At 46.1% G+C, this 22,048-nt stretch overlaps 1 protein-coding gene across 1 annotated transcript in view; it reads left to right on the top strand.

The window, feature by feature from the left end:
- The first annotated feature begins 5,828 nt into the window (after window positions 1-5,828).
- LOC111148993 (septin 11) overlaps window positions 5,829-22,048 on the top strand; it is an 84,343-nt gene continuing 68,123 nt past the window's right edge. The window contains exon 1 of the mRNA XM_022505859.1: window positions 5,829-5,936. Coding sequence (XP_022361567.1) covers window positions 5,910-5,936 — 27 coding nt within the window. The 5' untranslated portion in view covers window positions 5,829-5,909. The remainder of the gene's footprint in view (window positions 5,937-22,048) is intronic.

Raw genomic sequence — 22,048 nt, 5'->3', positions numbered from 1 at the left:
GTGCAAAGTACAATGTTAAACAAAACAAGGTGCATGATGATACACGTGGTTTTTCTTTTATGTTAAACATGGGATAGGGTAGGAAATAAAAATATATACATTCGCTTGAAGTTGCTTTAAGAAAACCAAGGAAAGATATACCAGACACTAGTAAATTAAATTTATCTTTCAGGGAAAGGGACGGGGATTGGACAGATGGTAAATAGAGTGGAGACTTCATTCTATACAATTTTATACTATTTTTTAAACCATATAAATATATTACTGATTTCCTCCCAGTATCCATTTTTCATTTCTTCCTGTTACAGGGTCATCTACCCAAGTTTTAGTGTTGGGTATGGTATTTGGTGCCATTTAAGAGATAACAAAAAAAAAAAAAAGAAAGAAAAAAGAAAAAAGAGGGAGTACATATCCTAGTCTCTCCTACAGCTGAGCACATTTATGTGACTGAGTTTTTGCCAATGGATTGTGAGCAGAGGTGATGTGTCCTATGTCCAGGTCACTTCCTTAAAAGGAAATTGTTTCCTTTCCATTTCCTCTTCCTCTTTCCCATGGGCAAGACTATGGATGTGGTGTTGGTAAGTCAGCTTTAATCAGAATAGATGACGTAATAACCAGAAGCTGATGGAGCGACAAGGTAGCAGCATGGAATGTGGACTCCTGGGTGAGCTCGAGAAGCAGAGCCGCCTGGCCTCTGGTCTGCTCACCACCTCCTGGACTTTTCATGAGAGAAATAAACACCTTTTTCAGTCACTGAGTTTTGGGGTGCTTCTGTTATAGAAATAGCCTGTACCCAAACCAGTGTATCAATTTAAAAATCGGCAAAGCTTACGATATCAGGCAGTGCAGGACCATGAACCCAATTGTTCTGATTCCCACGCCCACATTTTTCACTATGGATAAGTAAGGAGGCCATCTTGCAGTGGATGATTCTTTTGTCCTCCTTAAAGAGTATAATGATGAGGCGTGAAGCATAATCTGCTACAGTTTATCATATCAACCAACCAATATCCACTTCTGTTGATCAGGGTGGACTAAATGAAACAGAAGAAACTTGCAATACAGTGTTCGTGACTTTTGAAGTCAGGTTGGAAAGGGAGAATGGGAAAGCAAATTGAACTGGGAAAAATTAACAGAAGGAAATTAACACAATCCAACAGATACTGGTAGATGAAGTTGCAAGGAACTTATGATTGAAGTGAGTAAAGGAAGTCTTACCTCATCCAAAAGGAATAAGTTTACAAGATGAGAGATGCAGGTGCAGAGTAACCCCATGCAATAGAACTATTCAGCTGGTGGAAACATAATGGGAGAACAGTAGCTAGAAAATAGGTTGAGACTAAAGATGAGGATATAGAAGGGATACTCTGCCGTCAGAATATGCAGGTGTCTGTGTGTGTTTCTCTCTCCAGTGGCAGTATCCAGTAGTCAGAGGGTCTTCTAATTTTTCTAGGCTCACAAAGAGAAATAACTGGCATCACAATGACTGGCTACAGGGAGAAAGGAATTTCTGATAAGTAGAGGGGCCAGAATCAGGGAACTGACCCCACTCCAGGGCTGGCTGCCAAAGGGAGTAGCCGGAGGCCAAGTCCTCATATTCCAGGGACCACGTCATTCCACAGGGTGTTTCTTAACAAGATCAGATTTTCAAAGAGCACGTATTAAAGAGTAGCACAAGGACTGACACTTTCTTGTAGGCTTAGATAATTTTTGCTTTTAAAAGAATACCAAGGAATTTTCAGAATTTTTTTTTTCCGTTTTTCAAGTAATCATGCCACAAAAGAATGAACAAGAAAGGATGAAAGCCACTTCCTGGGTGCTGATGATATAATGCTACCAAATGACAAAAAAAGGGGGGGGCAAGACCGCTCAACTTTTGTCTCCTCTCGCAAAGCAAATACTTTTTCATTAAAAATGATTTTAGTGACTAAAAGGCTATTGAAATCCAGTGTGGTAAATGAGCAACTAACCATTTTAAGTGAGTTAAAGTTTCCAGGCCTAAATAAGTTATCCATGAAAAATTCGCATTCGTGATCAATACTAGTCAGCTTTGGGAAGCCAGAGAAAAATAAGAAATGCCGAAAGATTAAAGAGGGGCAAATATTGTCTTAATTTTCAAAGAGCATAAAAAGCAAGACAGAGTTTGAAGATTACTGGTAAATTGACAATGTCTACAATGCATTTTTTTCTTTTTTTAAGTAATTGGTACACCCATCGTGGGGCTCAAACTTAACAACCCTGAGATCAAGAGTCAGAGGCTCTACCAGCTGAGCCAGCCAGGTGCCCCCCAAATGAATTTTTAAACAAATATTTTAAGGATAGGGAGAGATTGAGCTTATGAATGGCAATTTCATTTTTGTGTGTGTTTACACCTACTTCTGTCAAGTTCTTAGTGGAAAAACAGGATTTAATGCAGATTTTTCAAATTAAGAAACTTAAAGGTACTGCTTCACCACTGTAAACCCTTGCAAGTCTAGTATGATTACGAAATCAGCAGTATCAGCATCACCTGGGAGCCCGACGGCACTGCACTCTCAGGCCCCACCCCGACCTAGTGAATTAGAATCTACATTTACACGGGATCCCTAAGTGATTCATAAATATTAAGATTTGAGAAGCACTGAAGAAGGGAAAGTTAGAGGGACAAATAAGAGATGGCAGGGCACCCCAAAACTCCTAACATTAAGAAACCGTTAATACTCCCAGGGCGAAGGGAACAAAGTGCAGTGTCTTCCTTGCTTGCTCTCCTGTTCCATCTCCTTGGTGAAGCCATTTCTCTTCTGCTTACAGGCAGGGTGAGTAGGTCCTTTTGCTCTACTTTAAAAATCCCATAATTCATATATCTTTTCAAGGATTTGTCTTGTCTATCAGAGTTGTTTAAACATCTGTCTCTCAGTAGACTGTGTACACTGGTTAAGATTCAGAGAGGTGCCTGCATTTAAAAATTTTCGGTTTCTACCACAGTGCTGGGCACAGAGGTAATCTAAAAAGGTAATCTAATCCCTTACCAACTCTATTAGAGAGGAACTATTATTATTTTTAAAAGATTTTATTTATTTCTTTAATAGAGATCACAAGTAGGCAGAGAGGCAGGCAGAGAGAGAGGGGGAGGCAGGCTCCCTGCTGAGCAGAGAGCCTGATGCGGGGCTTGATCCCAGTACCCAGAGACCATGACCCCAGCTGAAGGCAGAGGCTTAACCCACTGAGCTACAAAGGCGCCCCAGAGAGGAACTATTACTAAACAGACTTTAAGATGAGAAAATTAAAGTGCTGAAAGGTTAGGTAATTTGCCCAATGTCACGCAGTAATGAAGTGGTAATGCCAGGATTTTTTTTTTTTTAAATTTTTGTGTGTTTATTTGACAGAGGGATAGCACAAGCAGGGGAAGGAGCACAGGGAGAGGGGAAAGCAAGCTCCCCACTAAGCAAGGAGCAGGATGGGGGAAAAGGGGCTCAATCCTGGGAGGCTGGGATCATGACCTGAGCAGAAGGCAGATGCTTAACCGACTGAGCCACCCAGGCACACCTAAAGCCAGGATTTTCCAATCTAGGCAGTCTGGTTGTAGAACGATAAACAGCTTCATAATGAGAAATGACATTCTGAACTAGCCTTCCTTGGCCAACAGTAATTAAACTGTATTTTCATTGAATATATTTATGTCTACCTGCCAAAACAAAAAACGAGGAGGAGGGAATTTAAGGCATGGCTTCTTGTCAGTGAAAAACTTCAGGCTGAAGTGGGGTAAATTTTGATGCTTTTGTCCTAAAAGGGTTACCTCCAACAGATGAGATGTTGGAGTAAGTCACCTTAGGCTTTTGTGATTAACCTACCCACAAAGGCAGGGAGTTCACATTCTTCTAATCTAATCCGAGGTTTTCAACATAAACACTTACAAACCAGAGACGTAAATAAAGATAAAAAAATTAAGTTCTGCCATCGGGTTTGGTCAGTCTAACACAGAATGGAGAGCTGGTTTCCAAACGCCCTTTCATTCCGCTGGCCACGTGAGGAACTTCGCGGCTTGCCTGAGACCTCCTGTCCCCGGGCGGATACAGTCTCGTCCACCCCGAGGGAGAAGGAACAAAATGGCTCTATACGGAGAGCCGCAGATCGCAGTGTCCCTGTCTTCCCCTTCCCTTTGCCCATCACGCGTCCACCGGGCAATCTTAATTGGACACGGAGCTTGCGGAGTCCCGACACTCAGGCTGGGCCTCGTCCTCACAAGGTCCGAGTCCGAGTGGGGGGCGGACACTGGCTGAAACCCACGAGGTTCGTGCGCGCAAGCCCGAGCCCGCCCACCACGGACAGTCCCCATTCAGAGACCCTCGTCCTTCTCCACGACAGTCCTTTCGTCGTCGTCTCATCCCTGGGCGGGGGATTCGGCCTTGAACCCCTCCTCCCCTCCTCCCCTCCCGGGCGACCCAGGCTCCGCTTCGCACCAGCCGGGCCCGCGCGCTGAGCCCACTCGGCCTTCGCCCGAGGCTGCGCGTTCGGGTTCGGCGCCCGCGGGGACAGAGGCAGGCGCAGGCCCGGGGAACCTGGCCGCTCGGGCTCAGGTCAGACTCCGAGGCGCCGGCATCCCGAGGGGCGCTCGTCTTTCACCCGATTCACCAGGCCCAGGTTTTCCCTGGGGGCGTCCTCGCGGGGCTGATCGCTGCGCTTCACCGCCTCGGCACACTGTCCTGCGCTCCCGTCCCACTGCTTCCGCACGCCCGGCCCCGTGGCTGTCCTCAGTCACTTCGTCCCCGTGGGCCGCCCCTCCCGCTCCACGACGGGCCGCGGGTGTCTGCAGCACCTGCCCGCACCGCTCGCCGCCCAGCACGCGCCAGGTCCTGCCACTGCGCTCGCCACACAGGCAGCCGCGAGCCCCAACATCTGCGGCGAGGGCCCTTCCCCGCCGCGGGGAGCTGTTCGGCCCCACGCGCGCCCGCAGCCGCAGCAGCCCCGCGCGGTCGCCGCGCCCCCAGCCGCAGTCCCGGCCGCGCGCCTCGGCGTCGGCGGGTCTGTGTCCCGCGGTCAGGCCGGCCGAGCCCCCACGTGTGACCCGCGAGCTCTCGCTGCAGCGCAGGCCGCGGCCCCACGCTCCCGGCGGCCGACAGCGGCGCGGGGCGGCCTTTCCTCGCTCTCCGGCCGGCCGCGGTCGGCCTCTGCTCCGCGACCCCCCACCCGCCGGCACGCCACGGCGACAGCTGGCAGCCGCCCGCCCGGTGGCCTCTCCCTTCGCAAGAGAACAGTGGAGGCCGCGCTTGCCTCCTGGGGGTGCCCAGCCCCGCCTCCGTCGCCCCCCACCCCCGGTGGCCGCCGCCCTTCCAAACCGGCTCCCCCGGTGAAGCCCGGGGCCAGCTTTACGCGAGGTGATGTCCCCGCGGACCTGCCGCGCCCCACTGCCCCTTCCCCTCTCCGCAGCCTCTCCAGCCGTCCGCGGCGGGAAGCGCGTGGCGGGACCCGGGGCTGGGACCTCCGCGCCCGGGATTTCACTCGGACTCCGGCACGTGGTGGGCCGGGGGGTGGCGGCCGGAGTCCCGGCTGGGGGAGGGTCGGCGGCACCGCAGAGGGCGGTCCGGGGGCCCCGGGCTTTGGCGGGGGGCGAGTCCAGCGGCCCGAGCCGGCGGACCCCAGCGGCGGGCCCGCGCGTCGTCCTCCCTCCCACAGCCCCAGCCCGGCGCGCGGACTCGCACCCCTGCGGCGGGAGGCAGATGGTCCCTTCCGGGCGGGTGGCCATGTTGCTCCCATAAAGCGGGCGGGGCGGCGGCGGGGGGGAGCAGAGGCGGCCGCGGCGAGCGGGAGCCGGAGCAGGCAGAGCGCAGCCGCGAGCGAGGCGCGGGGGAGGGAGCGGCCGGAGCCCGAGCAGCAGCAGCAGCAGCCGGCGTCGGCGGGGAGCACCGAGCGCAGTCGGAGCCGCAGCCGCGATGGCCGTGGCCGTGGGGAGACCGTCTGTGAGTGCTGGGGCCGCGCTCCCCGTGCCCGCGGCTCCTCCGGCGCCGGGTGGTCCCCGCTTTCCGGCGGGCGCGGGCGGGGAGTAGGGGGCCCGGGCGGGGGCTCCGGGCGGCGGCGGCTGTGGGCGTGTGCGCTGGATCGCGCGCGGGTCGCGAGCGGAGGGCAGGGGCCGGGCGGCGGGTGTCTCCTCCGCGGTGCCACCGTGTGTCGCCTGGCGCGCCCGGGTCCAGAGCCGAGCGGGAGAGAGGACCCCTTCCCCGCTTCCCTTCGGAGGGCTTCTCGGAGCCGCGCTGCTCCTGCCTCCCTCTCCGCGCGCACCTTTTCTCTCGTGACTGGCGAGACGCGCGCCGAGCGCGGGGTTTCCTCCGGGCTCCCGCGCCGAGGGGCCGCCGGGTCCGGGGAGCTGCTCGCCCTGGCGCGCTGTCACGCGGCGCTGGAAGCGGCTCCGAGAGAAAAGGGTGGGATTTCCGCGGTGGCTTCCCCGGTGCATTGTGAGGCCTCGGGCCCCCCCAGGCACCCACCCGGCCGCCCCGGCCCTGCCCAGGATGTGGACAAAAGCCCTGGGCGCGCACACAAAGTTTGCACAAGGCGCCCTTGTCGGCCGGGTGGGAGCCCGGGGGCGGCGAAGCGAGGAGGCGGGAGCGCGAGGAGCGGGCAGGCAGGGCGGGCGCGTGGGGCGCCGGTGCCCCGAGGCTCGCTCGCAGCGACGGAGGGACCGAGGGGACGCTCCAGCCGCCAATGCCCGCGGCTGGGCTGCGAAACTCCGTGGCGACTCGGAGCCGGGCTTGGCGGGTGCGGGCTCAGCCCCGGCTCCGCGTCCGGTCCCCAAGGCAAGGAGGGGGAAGGGGCGGCGGCGACGGCTGGTCCTTTTCGTTGAAAAGATCCGAGCGGGGTGGGGACGGCGGAGTCCCCTCTCTTCACCCATTTCTTTGTCGTGTTCAAAGTCCACTTTATCCCGATGGTGTCGGGGGCGCCTTGAGCAAGGTGTTTCCCGCCCTCGCGTCCCCTTTTCCGTTTCTCATCGCTTGCCACAAGTGTGTGGCTGCAGGTGGTGGCTCGAGGTGACGCACGGAAGTCGTGCAAGGATCCTGGGGGCTCTGAAGCCCCAGGAGGGCGAGGCTGTGCCCCGGCTCCTGAGTCCTCTCAGATGTGGCGCTTTTTGTCGCCCCCGCCCGGGGACGTTCGCGGGGACCCTGTGCGCGTTCTAAGGCGGGTTTGGTGGCTCCGCTGCCGCTGCCGGGGTGTTTTCGAAGACGTTCCCTGAAGCGTAACTGTGGGTCTTTCAGGCATTTTGTACTCTCACATTTAATGACCCACGCTTGAGAATTTAGGTTTCCTCCTGCGCACAAGTTGTGCTCTTCATAGTGGTCGTGGATTGTTGTTACTGACGAAATTTACAGACTGTGCTAATCCCTTTATTTTGCGGGCGAGGAAATTGAGGTCCAGAAAGGCCAAGTTTATCTGACTAAATTATTCCCACCCCTCTCCCCGGTCTCCACACTATATTTACTTCCAGGGCACAGATTCCAATAACTAAAATAACAATATCTACTTGAGATCATTGGACAGCGTCTGGGAATGCAGGTTTGCGAGGTGGGGGGTAGTGTCCCTACACTTATTGCTGGTGCATTCTTGAGGCTTGGGGGAGGTGGAAGAAATAATTTGCTGCACATTTTCTATAAATTAGTTAGTTCATATATGTCAGTTAAATGGGAACAGTGTGTGGATTTAAGATTTAGTTGTGCGGCCATAATCATATCCAGCACCAGGTCTGCCAGCCAGATGTGAGCTTAATCCCACAGAATTCTTGTGAAAGGCCTCTCTCACTCAAATAATAGGGGAGATTTTAAAAAGTGTATATGTACAGAGGAGGTAACTGCTTTCTCTGCACATTCCCTGTTGTCACTGGAATTAAGATTAAATTACAGTTTAAAAACAGAAGACTTTTTTTGGACCAAGTTGTGGTATGAGTGATCCAGGATTGACTATACAGAGTTGAAAAGTCTTTTCATACATTTCCAAGGAATTGTTGAATTGTTTCACTTTGTTCATTCAGTTCTTAAGTGATGCCTGTAGTTATGTCTCAAGACAGCCCGGATGAACACAGAATATTTCTCCAAACCCAGTTCCAAGGATCGACACTACATCCTTCATCGTGGAATTCCCTGCCCCTCCTATTCTCCGATTTGAACAAATGGAAGGGTGTGTTGAGAGAAGAGAATCACTCCAAAATTGGTTTGGAGTTTCCCTAGTTACTCCTTTAGAATTAGCCTTTTTTCCCCTTGAAGTTGTTTATGAAAACAGGAACAGTCTCCTTGCCCTGCAGACTGCCTCTCCTATCCAGATTGAAGGAAGGTGCAATTAGATTAATTTGTTCTCAATTTAGGTTTTCTTGAACTTGAACGTCTTAGTGTGACCTTCTGGGTAAATAAGAGATTTTACCAGAGAAAAGTCCTTATATGTCAGATGCAGTATTTTCTGTCTTACGAAGTGGTTATATTCAGTTATAATCATTTAAACCTTAAGGCTCAATTCAGATGTTTCTTAAGTGGATTTGTTGACTGGAAAACACAGAGGCTTCAGTTTGGTGTGATACTGTTTATTTCTGTTCTAATCTCAACCCATAGCTTCTCCATTTTCTCGTGGATGGTCTTGGTGCTTGGCTCTCAGACGACCCTGAAGCACATTTGCTGTTCCCAGGATGTAACTCATGAACAGCAAGAGCATTTCTCCCCGAGTGATGTGTCCACGTTTTGGATGAGTTAGTATTTTTGCACCCAAGTCCCGGGGCAGCTATTACCTTTATTTTAAACAGAGCATGGTAATTTCCTGTACCTGGGAATCAGGCTTTAGGTAGCCGATCCAGTCTCTCTTAAGGTGTGATGTGATGTTCAAGTTACAGAATCTAGGAGGTGAAAGGAACCTTTAGAGGTTATTCGGGGGGCGCCTGGGTGGCTCAGTGGGTTAAAGCCTCTGTCTCTGGCTCAGGTCATGATCCCAGGGCCCTGGGATGGAGGCCTGCATCGGGCTCTCTGATCAGTGGGGAGCCTGCTTCCCCCTCTCTCTGCCTGCCTCTCTGCCTGCTTGTGATCTCTCTCTCTCTGTCAAATAAATCTTAAAAAAAAAAAAAAAAAAAGAGGTTATTCGGTTCACCCTTTTTCAATACAGAAAAATTTCTTATTTTATCCCTAATAGAAGGTATGTATTTAAACTTTTCTGGTGGTGGAGCATTTCCGTGATATCCTTCAAGAAATATGTTTAATTGTTCTTTTATCTGATGAGCCAAAAGAAACGGAAAGCCCCTCCAAAAAAAAAAAAAAAAAAAAAAAGGAAAGCCAAGTTCATTCATTCACTGATGTAAAGCTATTAATTGAGTACCTCCTGCATGCCAGGTACTGTACTAGGAGCCAGGGTTACAGGAGTGGACAAGAAATTCTCTTTTTTCCCAGAGCTTTTATTTTCTGAGAGATTTAGTATCTATGTATATTAAAGTGATGAACTTCAGTGGAGTATGGAAGCCGTTTAGGGAGGAAGGAAATTATGTGCCTCTTGCTGAGTCAACAGTAACGATGCAGGTAAAGATCTCGTCTGGGAATCATGGACAGTTCCTGAAGATACAGTCTGTTTTCAGCAGGAGGGTGGGGACTGACAAGGAAATGTTATTTTCCCTTGTTATAAAATTGCCAATTACATCTTGAGGTTGTAGCCCCCCATGTGGAGGGCTCTGGCTCTTTTCTACCTAGAGAAAGATGAATGGAGCTGAGAAATGTCCAGAGGGGTAGCTGTCATCTAGGGAGAAATTTTTTTTTTAATTTAATTTAATTTTATTTTTTATAAACATATAATATATTTTTATCCCCAGGGGTACAGGTCTGTGAATCGCCAGGTTTACACACTTCACAGCACTCACCATAGCACATATAGGGAGAAATTTTTAAAAATTAAAACTCTTTAGTAAATGTTACAAATGATACACAATGAGTCTGTATAAGCAGTTATTAAGGAATGGAGGAAGTGCTTGATGTACGGTAATCTTTCCTTAAACATTTTAAAAGCTGTAGTTTTTTTCATCTTTTAAAATACCTTCTTTAAAAGGGGCGCCTGGGTGGCTCAGTGGGTTAAAGCCTCTGCCTTCTGCTCAGGTTATGATCTCAGGGTCCTGGGATTGGGTCCCACATCGGGCTCTCTGCTCAGCAGGGAGCCTGCTTCCCCCTCTCTCTCTCTGCCTGTCTCTCTGCCTACTTGTGATCTCTCTGTCAAATTAAAAAAAGAAAAGAAAAAAAAAACCCTTCTTTAAAAATGATATGTTTATGGGCGCCTAGGTGGCTCAGTGGGTTAAGCCCCTGCCTTTGGCTCAGGTCATGATCTCAGGGTCCTGAGATCGAGCCCCACATGGGGCTCTCTGCTCAGCAGGGAGCCTGCTTCCCCCCTCTCTCTGCCTGCCTCTCTACCTGCTTGTGACCTCTCTGTCAAATAAATAAATAAAATCTTTTTAAAAAAATCATATGTTTAGACAATGAAAAATAGACCCATTCAAATGATTAAAAGAATGAAACTACCCATTTCCACCATCCTTATATAAGAGCTCCCAGATTGTTAGTGTATTTTCATCGACTGTGTGAGATTTACACAGGTAAGCATAACCTCTCTCATATAAACTGCCACTTAGAAACCAAACTGTGTGCCTGGTAGACCCTGTGTGTTTGGACACTCATACAACGTAGGAAACGGATGCTTAGTGCTTTCAAAGGGGCCACCCCGTGTCTGTGTCCAGACAAAGGAATGAATGATTTGGATGTCCTACTTTGAAGACCAGTGTTTATAGCCACTGATGATGCCACGGCTGATAATGATCTTTGGGTTTACGGTCTCTGTGGGGCAGAGCTTTCTCTGCCTGTGTTTCTCCTTATAGGACCTTAAATTTGACTGGGGATGGGGTGGGTAGGGGCTGTTGCTGGATTTTACAATTTATTGAAAATTCTCTTTCATGGTACTAGTTAGACCTGTCTCAACTGGGGTCAGTGAAGCAGAACCATTATTTAAGCAAAGACCCAGAAGATCTAAAGCTTCTATCCTGTTCTCCCACGAGACCTAATTTATGATTTAATTGCTACCCCCTTTGTTGTTGTTGCCTTACTGTTTTTTAAACCCAGATTGATAGAAAACTCTCTTCAACTAAACAGTACCACCCCTGACCCACACAGACCTGCTGGCAGCCCATCAACGCAACCGCTGTAAAACATACAGACAACTTGGGCTAAGGTGATGGAGACAGGCTTCTAAAAAGAATTTGCTGGATGATAGGAAATCAAATTTGCATCATCATAGGCCTGGTCTGAGGTAGAAATCAGGAGTCTGTACTGTCATGTGACTGGAACCCCGAGGCATTTGAACCGTCTTTTTTAGGATCTGTGCCAGTGAGTATGAGGGTTGAGGAAGCTGACCTGTGTGGATGCATTCTGTCCACCTGCTGAACTGGGACCACGTGGGACTGAGTGTGCTGTGTTGATGGAGGTGGCAGGATGAGGCGAAGAGGTTGGAGAGGCTTCATGCTCCAAAAAGAATGTCTTCGGTCCCCAACAAGAAGAAGCTTTGTTCATGCCCCACTCCTTTTTTTTTTTTTCCCTGCATTTTAGAAGTTGTAATAAAAATATATATAACATAAGGTGTAGGCCTCTGAGAAGAGCAGAGCTGGCAGCTGGAGGCTGGAGAAGCAAAGCTGAGATGTTTGCAGTAAAGGGCCTTGTGCTGAAGCTGGACCCTGAGGAGATGAAAGGGAAGATGTGTGAGGAATGTGCTCTCCGCCCAGCGAGCTTCCTCCTCCATGTGGCCCTGCTGTGAGCCGCACCTTTTATCCTGAAGAAGTTGGATGCGTATGAAGATGGGCATCGCATATACATGCATGACACGAAGAACCCAGTTACAGTTTCTACTCCCTGCAAATGAATTGGCCCAGAAAGTTGTAAGAGACTCTTCGATTGAATGGATGTAAAAATGCTACTTGTTAAAAACAAATTTGCTTTTGGTAACTGACCTTCATAGCTTCAGCTGAAAACTGCATGTGAAGTAAAGACATTTTGTGGGGGTAGTTGTACCCATATGCCCATGACGCTCAGCCTCTGGGAATGTCGATAAAATAGTAAGTGATGTCAAACTCCATTCTCGAGTGAGTATTAATTCTAAGGGAATTCTGTCTGCAAAAAAATAAAGTGTACCTGTTTGTTTTGATAATTAGGTAACATGACTTTGGGATGAATTTGTGATTTCAATTTTTTTCTTATAGAAGTAGAATCACAATAATACAGGTAGCTTAGAAATTTAAAAAACAAAACAGTCCTCAACAACCTGAACACATTAGCCATTATTCTTAGCTTCCTAATTCATCTGCTTCATCAGATGCGCTTTTCATAGTTCCTCTTAGTGGGTGCCGACCTTACAATGTTGGGTACTGAGATGCCATCCCTGCTGCGCTCTTCAAATTTCTTGGAAGGATGAGTAAGCGGTGGGATGAATGAGGAAGGAAAAGGATGAGGAAGGAAAAGGATGAGGAAGGAAGGTGAGGTGGGAAAGGTGCCTCCCCAAGGGACTAGCACATGCAGAGCTCTGGGCGGGAGGTGGAGCTTCTTAAGGAAATCCAGCTGTGACATCAGAGTAGGGTAGGGAGAATGCATAGATGGGAGTCTAGGCAGGTGGGGGGAGACCAGATCATGCAGTGCATTGTTGAAGACCTGTATATTTGCTACACAGTTTTCAGCATATTTTCTATCCTATGCAGCCTGTGCCCCAACTTAGGATATCTCGAGATTCTTGGAATTGGTTGATAGAAGACCTTGAAAGTCTGTAGAGGATGAATTCTTTAGGATTCAGTAGAATAGAGGAAATGAGAAAGGGTAGTGGAGTTGATTCCTTTCATGACCAAATTGAGCCCTTAAGAGTAGAGGGAGTGAAGACTGAGGAAGCACCCAGAGAGGAGGGGGGTCCAGTGACAACATCCCCAGCATAGGTCTTCCTCTCTGGTGTTCTATATCGATGTACAACTACAAATTCTTTTTTTCTTAAACATTGAAGCAACTGAGTCCTAAAGGGTAGGAAAATGGCAGGATTCCTCCTACCTTGGACTGCAAGTGTTAGTCAGTGTTCTCCATAAGGAAAATTAAAACCCTTTGGATCCTATGAAAGTAGGAAAAAAGTCTGTTAAAAGCCAGGGTTTTCTTAAGACTTAGCACCTTTTTCATTCCCTTCATCCCTTTGTGTATCGTTTCACATCAATATAAATTTTGTGAGTCTCATTAAGGGTGCCCGTTAAATTTACTCAGACCTGCTGTTGAAAGAAAAAGGCTTAACCAAACCCTCTGTGCATGGAAAGCCTGCCCAGCATCTTGATTTTTAAATTTTTTTAAAAGATGAAAGAAATTGAAAAGCGCACAAATGGAAATGTAGACCATGCTCATGGATGGGAAGAATTACTATTGTCAGAACATCCACACCACGTAAAGCAGCCTTTTGTGTAGATTCAGTGCAATCCCTATCAAGATACCAGTAGTATTTTTCACAGAACTAGAACCAAAAAAAATCCTTTTTTTTTTTTTTTAAAGATTTTGTTTATTTATTAGACAGAGAGAGAGAGAGACACAGTGAGAGGGAACACAAGCAGGGGGAGTGGGAGAGGGAGAAGCCAGCTTCCCACTGAGCAGGGAGCCTGACAGGGGGCTCGATCCCAGGACCCTGGGATCACAAACTGAGCGGAAGGCAGCCGCTTAAGGACTAAGCCACCCAGATACTCCTAGAACAAATAATCCTAAAAGTTGTATGGAATTTAAAAATACTGTGAATAGCCAGGGCAGCCTTGAGAAAGAACAAGTTGCAGGTGTCACAACCCCAGATTTCAAGCTACACTACAAAGTTATGGTAATTAAGACATTCCGGTACTGACACAGATCAATGGAACAGGATAGAGAACCCAGAAAAAAACCCACACGTATGTGGCTGGTTAATCTACGACAAAGGAGGCAAGAACATACAACGGGGAAAAGGCAGTCTTCCAATAAATAGTGTGGAGAAAACCAGACAGCTACTCGCGAAAGAATGTAATTGGACCACTTCCTTACACTATACACACAAAAATTCAAAATGGATTAAGGACCTAAATGTGAGACCTGAAACCATAAAACTCTTTAAAGAAAACAAGCAGTAATCTCTTGGACATTGACCTTAACAGCAGTGTTTTAGATATGTCTCTTGAGGCAAAACAAGCAAAAGCAAAAGTAAACTGTTGGGACTACACCAAAATAAAAATTTTCTGCATAGCAAAGGAAATCATCAACAAAACTAAAAGGCAGCCTACTGAATAGCAGAAGATACTTGCAAATTAAAAAGCTGATCCGTGGTTAATGTCCAAAATATATGAAGAACTTACACAACTCAACAGCAAAACAAAACCAAACCAAAAAACCCCCCAAAAACCCAATTAAAAAATAGGCAGAGGACCTGAAAAGATACTTTTCAAGGAAGACCTGCAGATGGCCCACAGACACATGAAAAGATACTCAGCACGCTAACGATAAGGAAATGCAAATAGAAACCACAGTGAAGTATTACTTTACCCTCCCCAAATGCTAGTGTCGGAGCAGGAAGTAACAAGTGCCGTGAGGATGTGGAGAGAAAGGAACCTTTGTGCACTGTTGGCAGGAATGTAAATTGGTGCAACTACTATGGAAAACAGTATGGACGTCCCTCAAAGAGTTAAAAATAGAAATACTATATGATCTAGTAATTCCACCACTGGGTATGTACCCAGAGAAAACAAATACAGTAATTTGAAAAGATGTATCTACCCTTACGTTTATTGCATTATTTGCAGCAGCCAAGGTATGGAAACAACCCAAGTGTCCACCGATAAATGGATAGGTAAAGGCTATGCAGCATATGTATGTGTGTGTATTACACATACACGTACATACATATACATACACACACACGTGTGCATATATATATATATAATATATATATATTTCAGCCATAAAAAAGAGTGAGATCTTACTATTAGTGACAACATGGATGGACCTAGAATGTATTATGCTAAGTGAAATAAGTTAGAGAAAGACAAAGACCATATGGTTTCACTTACTTGGAATCTAAAAAAACAAGACAAATGAACAAACAAAAGACCAGAGTCGTGAATACAGAGAAGAACTTGGTGGTTGCCAGAGGGGAAGGAGTTGGGGGGATGGACAAAAGGTAAAGGAGTTGAAGAGGTGCCGACCAGTTACAGAGCGGCGAGGTCACAGGAATGAGCTGTGCAGCACGGGGAATGTAGCCAATGATACTGTCACGGTGTTGCATGGTGACAGATGGTAATGCACCTACGGTGAGGTGAGCATAGCTTAATGCACGGAGTTATGGAGTCACTGTGTTGTGCGCCTGAAACTAATGTAGCATTACATGTCCACTATAATTCAGTTAGAAAAACCCCAAAACCTCTGTGCACAGAAAGCCTTCTTGGAATCTTGATTTTTAAATTTCTATTTAAATTATCATCAAGATATTTATCTCACTGTAGCCTTAGTAAAATTCCCAAGAAGTAATATAGACACGAAAACTGAGGAACAAAGAAGCCAACATTCCCGGATGTGATGTGGTACTGCCAGTTGCTGGGAGGACTAGCCTTTAGAGCCAAGGCTCGGACCAACATGCATACAGAGCTACCATTTGTGTCAGTCTTTTAGACGAGGTTTTGCTCAGGTAACACATTGTTCCCAGATTTTGGTGGCTTACACAGCAAAGGTTTATTTTTCACCCACAGTCTTTGTTCCACCCTCTCAGATCTCCAGGCCGTATTGACCCTGGGTCCTCTGTCTGGCGGCAGAGGAAGAAGATACTGAACCCTGAACGACCAGGTTCTTACATGGATCACTTCTACACAGACTTCATTGGCCTAAAAATGGTCACTTCTAAGTTCAACAAGATGAGATGGACAGTCCTTCTGCAAAGAGTGGCCGTGCTGGTCACATGGTCATGCTTGACCAGGCCACGGATGGGGAATAAATCGTCTTCTAGAGAGGGCAGGAAACATTTTGACTCCTAAGACTTCACTGTACCGTCCTAGTCAGGGCATCTACTGTAGAGCCAAGCATCTTTATTATTTTTTCATATTGTTCCCATTCCATAATGATTTTTCTCACTCCCTTTGTCCTTCTCTGACCCCAGGTGGACGTGGTCGGATGATGAGAAGGAGTGTGTGTTAAGCAGCCAGGCTGAGCTGAAGGCAGAGGATGTGATCGTTCCTATTGTTCCCGCACAGTGAGCTTCCAGTAGCATCCTCACTAAGGAAGGGAAGGGCGGTGACCTTCTGAAAGACCTTCTGTGCTGTTCCGTGGTGGCCCCGGCTCTGGGACTCTACTCTCTGGGAAATGGTTTTGAGGCCATTAGGACTTCCAGCTGCTTGACAGAATTATTTCCCTTGGGATGCTTCCAAATCTGTCCTTTCCCAGCCCATCTGTCCCTAAGTGCAGATGCCTCAGATAGCACCTTCTTTCCCTTGCTTTGTTTCCGCTTGCTAAGAGGCAGTAGTACTATATCACAGTTTGGTTAAGAACTTGGGCTCTGGGGCCAGACGGCGCGGGTTCTAGGGTATCAGCTCTGCCATTTAACTGCCTATGTGACCTTAGGCAAGTTACTTACCTTGTGTACCTCACATTCATCAGCTGCAAAATCATAATAGTACCTTCCTCAAACATTTATAGGATTTAACAAGTTAAGACACTCAGAATGTTTGCAGTGATGCATGAAACATTCATCCTCAATAAAAAGGAAATGACTCTGGAAATAATAGTGACTTTACACCAAAGACTGGGCTCCAAGTGGAACTGCCAGCCCGTCCCATCCCAGCAGGGAGTGAGCATTTGCCCTTTCTCCTCTCACCCCCCTGAAATGCAGTCCTCCCTTTTTCTAGTCAGAGCACACCTTGGAGGCACGGATCCAGTACACCCTCTCCTTGAAGCTTTGACTCACTAGTCCGAGGTCTCGGTAATTTGCCCCTCTCGGAACTCCTGTGGCACTGATGCCCTGAAACACTTGTGTGTCACCCTTAATAGTGTTCTGGAGTCTCCACACCACCCCCACTCTCTTGAAGCTCCTCTTTAAAATAAATAGCCCCAGTTCTAGGGGTGATTAGCTCTGTGTATACACCTTAAGGGTGGCTACGCCTCCTTCCCTGTCGTATCCTTCTCAGTCCCCGCTGCTGTCCCTTTGGATCACTTTCTCACATAGCTGCGTGCATGCTTGTAAGCCCTTGTCTCAGGACCCTGCCTTTTGATGAAAACACCCTGTTTCCTGGTTTGGGGCTCTTACCTTATGCAAATGAGGAAGCACGAATGTTACTTTGTAACATATCCCATTACTCTGGACTTTAAAAAAATGCTGAGAACAAACTGAGCTTTTTAATCAGGGTCTTACTATTTATTGGAGGGAAGACTTCAAACTGTTGTCAGATGCTAGGCTCAGAAAAGAAGAAAACTGGGTATGTCATCTCATCTTTTCTGTGACTTTCATTTCTACTTCCTTGGAGTGGAACCGAAACTCTCTGGATGGAAGTGCTTGTCTCTGAGTGTATAGCGCTACTTTGTTGTGTACTTTGTTCTGTAACTTCTTTAATTACCCATTTCAAGTCAATTACATATTTTATAATCTAGAAACTAGATACAGAGTATATGGGGGAGATACATTTTTGATACATGAACTGTGAACTTGGGCCAAAGCTTAAAACTCTCTTTGAAAAAGAGAAATAATATAGCTTACACTGCATAGATTGGGAAAAATGAGGTAAAAAATTTTTGAAGCAACTTTTAGTGAGTTAATAATGTTGAGCAATTCTAAGGGCCCAGATTAACTTAAGTATCTGCCGGAGAATTCTTCAACTCATTGGAGTTGTTCACATCATCTCTTCACCGTGTGCCCATGCCAGATTCATTTTCTAATAATGTAGGAGACATGCTTGGAAACACCACAATTCAAAAAAATTCCTTGTTCAGTTTTCTCAAAATTTGTTACCTTTGCTCTCACTCTGAAGTTTGGTCTGACTTTTTGTAGGGGTGAACAATGTAGGACTGTACCTCCTTCTGTTGCAATGATGTGATTGTTTATAATACCTCCTTGTTTTCAATGCCTTCTCTAGTCCTTAGGTTTTTGTTTGTTTGTTTGAATTCCAAAATAAAGAGAATAGGAGGAGAAAACGTAAAAAATTGAATCCTGGAATGTTTGATTTCTCCATTTCTCAGACTAAAACTGGAATTAGTTTCTTTCTTTCTTTCTTTTTTTCTTTTGGTCTTTAAATATACATTTGGAATGTTGTTGCTAATTTGCAGATTGGCTTTGCCACCAAACTCCTAGCACCCACTGCAGAGATGTCTTAATTGAAGTTGTGCAATTCCACACATTTCCCTGGTGATTAGATTTCAGTGGGTAAGCACTGATCTTCACGATTTTCTTGTGAGGTAGTTTGATTAGATACTGATCTTGAACCCATCTCTTCAGCTCCCATTTGATGGATCAGGACTCACACTTGCCCAGGATAAACAGTAACAATCTTAAGGTCAGGTTTTCTAACTGTTGTTTATACCTTCTTTCCAAGAGGAGATAGCACAGTAGTCTGCAGAATAAATGCTGTCAGAACTTTCTGAGATGATGGAAATGTTCTGTTACTGCTTTGTCCACTGTGGTAGCCACGAGCTGTATGTGACCACTAAGTATATGAAATGGGGCTTGTGCAACTAGAGAATTAGATTTTTTTTAATCTTGTTTAATTATAATTAATGTGTGTTTAAATAGCCACATGTAGCTAGTGGTGACCACATGGGATAGTGAGTTTTAGGAGTTATGGTCTAGAAGTATTTATAATCTGATACTTCCTTCTCTTTTTTTAGAAAACTTTTTTATTAAGAAAATTCCAAAGTGGGGTGCCTGGGTGGCTCAGTGGGTTAAACCTCTGCCTTCGGCTCAGGTCATGATCCCAGAGTCCTGGGATCGAGCCCCACATCAGGATCTCTGCTCAGTGGGGAGCCTGCTTCCTCCTCTCTCTCTCTCCCTGCTTCTCTGCCTACTTGTGATCTCTGTCAAATAAATAAATAAAATCTTCAAAAAAAAAAAAAGAAAGAAAATTCCAAACTTTACACAGGGAGAAGGTATGATGAACCTTTCTATCCCATCACCTAGGCCAATCTTACGTCATCTCTCTCCCCTTCTCTCCCCCCTTAAACCCCCCCAAATTGTTTTTTTTTTTTTTTAAAGATTTTATTTATTTATTTGACAGCGAGAGCCAGGGAACACAAGCAGGGGGAGCAGCAGAGGGAGAGAGAGAAGCAGGCTCCCCGCTGAGCAGAGAGCCGGATGTGGGACTCGATCCCAGGACCCAGGATCATGACCTTAGCTGAAAGCAGATGCTTAAACTGAGCCACCTAGGTGCCCTAAGATTTTATTTTTAAAGTAATCTCTACACCCAACTTGGGGCTGAGATCAACAGTCACATGCTCTATGAATGTAGCCAGTCAGGGACCCCTCAACCCCCCAAATTATTTTGAAGTAAATCCCGGGTACAGTCTGATCTCATTTTACGAGATAAGCTGGTGACCTGGGGGTTAGATGGAGCAAGGCATCAGGAAGAGGTATTCAGGGATCTTCAAATGGCTTTGTGATTTAAAAAAAAAACAACAAAAAAAACCCAACAAAACAAAGAACAAAGCCTCCAAGTGTATGGATGGTAAAAGTTGGGGTTTGACAAAGATGGGTAATGAGTATACAGATGAGTGATATTCTGTGTGTTGGAGATATGTTCTCCCCATCATCGTAATTGTCAACATCATCATGAAATGCTAAGCATGAGCCCACCGGTGGACGAGTTATTGCACCAGGCTCCCTTACATGTGCTGTTACTGAAGTTCGGGTTCATGGGTAGCTCAGACGTTCATATGCAGTATTTATCGTTGAGCCTAACTGAAAGCCAGCAGTGCTCTGGGGTCACAGGGTCTTTAAAGGTGGAAGCAAAGTGAGGTTCATTGTTGGTTTTAGCCCAGTCCCCTCAGATGCTTCATTCCAGAGAGTGGTAGCTTGTGTTCGGCTTTGAGTGGCCGGGCACTTCGTCCTGCCACACTGGCCACATCCGCTGACTGGCTGAGTTACAGTCCACAAAACTAAGTCTCTCCTACCACTTTGTAAAATGGCAGACTCCGAGGACCTCTTTTAGAGCAGACCTTTTGTTTTTCTAAGTCTATTTGAGGTATCACAGATACTCTTGTTGGAAAGAAATGTTTTTTTGCAATTAACGTAAAATTTTCTCTTTTGAGAATTTATGCCCATTACTAGGGTCCATTTTTATAGGAAATGCCTGTTTACTTTCTGTATTTCTGTTTATAAAAGAAACCTACCTTGTAGCAAGCCCATTTTGGTTATGTACACACATTGCAGGAAATAATGCTTGCATCGGTGATATTTAAAAGTGCATCTTTACTTCACAACATAAAGCAAGAATTGTTGCTGTGCCTTTGTAGTTGGATTTAGGTCTAATGATTTTTTTCCTTATGATAGACTGAAGAATATGTATATTCTAAATTTGGAACTCTACTTAGGATCTCAGGATTTAAAGGGAATGAATTTGTGATGGTAAAAGGTTCTTGTATCATCAGAAATGCTCCCAGGCCTTGGCTCAGCTGTTTTATTGATGGAAAAAGATGATATGCTTTAGAATAAGAGCTATTAAAAATTTCCACAACATTCTGGACAATGCAAGCTGCCTGTTGCAACGGGATGCCGTTCCTTTTCCATGGTCAGGTCTCTGGTAGAGACTGCCCATTGTGTCCCCTTGGACTTTTGTGAACCACAGTCCTGGGAGAGAGGGCAGAGCTCTGTCTAATCTCATCGTCTACAGGCAGCTCAGTCGGATTTACTGTTTCTCCATGGTTCCTAGAGATAGTGAGTAGTTGGTGAGTACCCCACATGTTAATGTTGCTGCGACTCAGGATTTATGCCATTTCTTGCAAATAATCCTCCTGTGAAATGAGCTTTCTTATCTCCAGTTGACAAGAAATATTTGAATCCACATTAGGGTGAAGAACAAGATTTAGGGAGATGTGTTTTGTCAAATCACACGCCCTGTCCTTTTCATGAAGGGTAAAGACGAACTATTAAGGCTTGTCAAATGACTGTGACCTGATTAGGAAAATACAGGACCTATTTTCAGCCAAGAGGGTAAAATATTAGTATGAGTAGCAGTTTTTTTTTTATTACATTAAGTTTATAGATTTGAAAAAATTCTAATTTAAATCCAGCAATAACACATCTTGAGAAAGAAACTAAATTCATGTAATCTAGGTATCAATTAATGCTTATACTTTATCACAGTTAGAAAAATGCTAAATTTGATGTAGCCATTACATTTAATAAGAAGTAGTTTACCTTATTATTTATTCTCTTTAAAATAGTTAACTATCAATGCCTTATCACAGCTTTGATAGGCCTCGGAGAGCAAAAGTACAAAGGGAGAGAAATAACAAAAAGCAACTTTGACCAGGGTGAGCTTCATTATTTGGCTCATTTATTGGATGGGGAAGAAAGTACCAAGAAGGACACTCAGATTCTTTGGTCAGACTGGCGTGAATGGGCCAGCATGTGCCACCTTTTAGCTCTGCCTGGCAACATGAGGACCTCAGGGTGCCAGGGTTTTCAGTTTTTCAGGAGAACATTGAATGGACATTTGGAGTTTGAGGAGAGATTTGCCCATCCAGAAATGTTGGCAGTTAAGTCAACTATTTTTAAAATACTGTGTGGGTCACATAAACATGTTCCTGGGCCGAGACCTGCCAGTTTGCGATCTGATTTCCATTGAAAATAATTCATTTATTTTTCCAGTATTTGAATAAAGAAACCATTAACTTTTTTTTTTTTTTTGGTATGTCTTTTTATATGCTTTAACATTTGAATAAGTAAAGTGCTTTTTGTAGAAAATCCGCTTGTTTTTTAAAACAGAAGTGAAGCCATGACTTGAACTCTGCTGCGGAAGCGGTCTCGATCGTTTGAGGGCCATATCAAAACCTGAAATTTGTTTCCTTAGCGGGATATCTCC

The sequence above is a fragment of the Enhydra lutris genome, unplaced genomic scaffold, assembly GCF_002288905.1.
Source record: "Enhydra lutris kenyoni isolate GAN:26980312 unplaced genomic scaffold, ASM228890v2 scaffoldscaffold21, whole genome shotgun sequence".
NCBI lineage: Eukaryota > Metazoa > Chordata > Mammalia > Carnivora > Mustelidae > Enhydra > Enhydra lutris.
The sequence above is the reverse complement of the archived record's forward strand: the minus strand, read 5'-3'. Positions and strand labels throughout refer to the sequence as shown.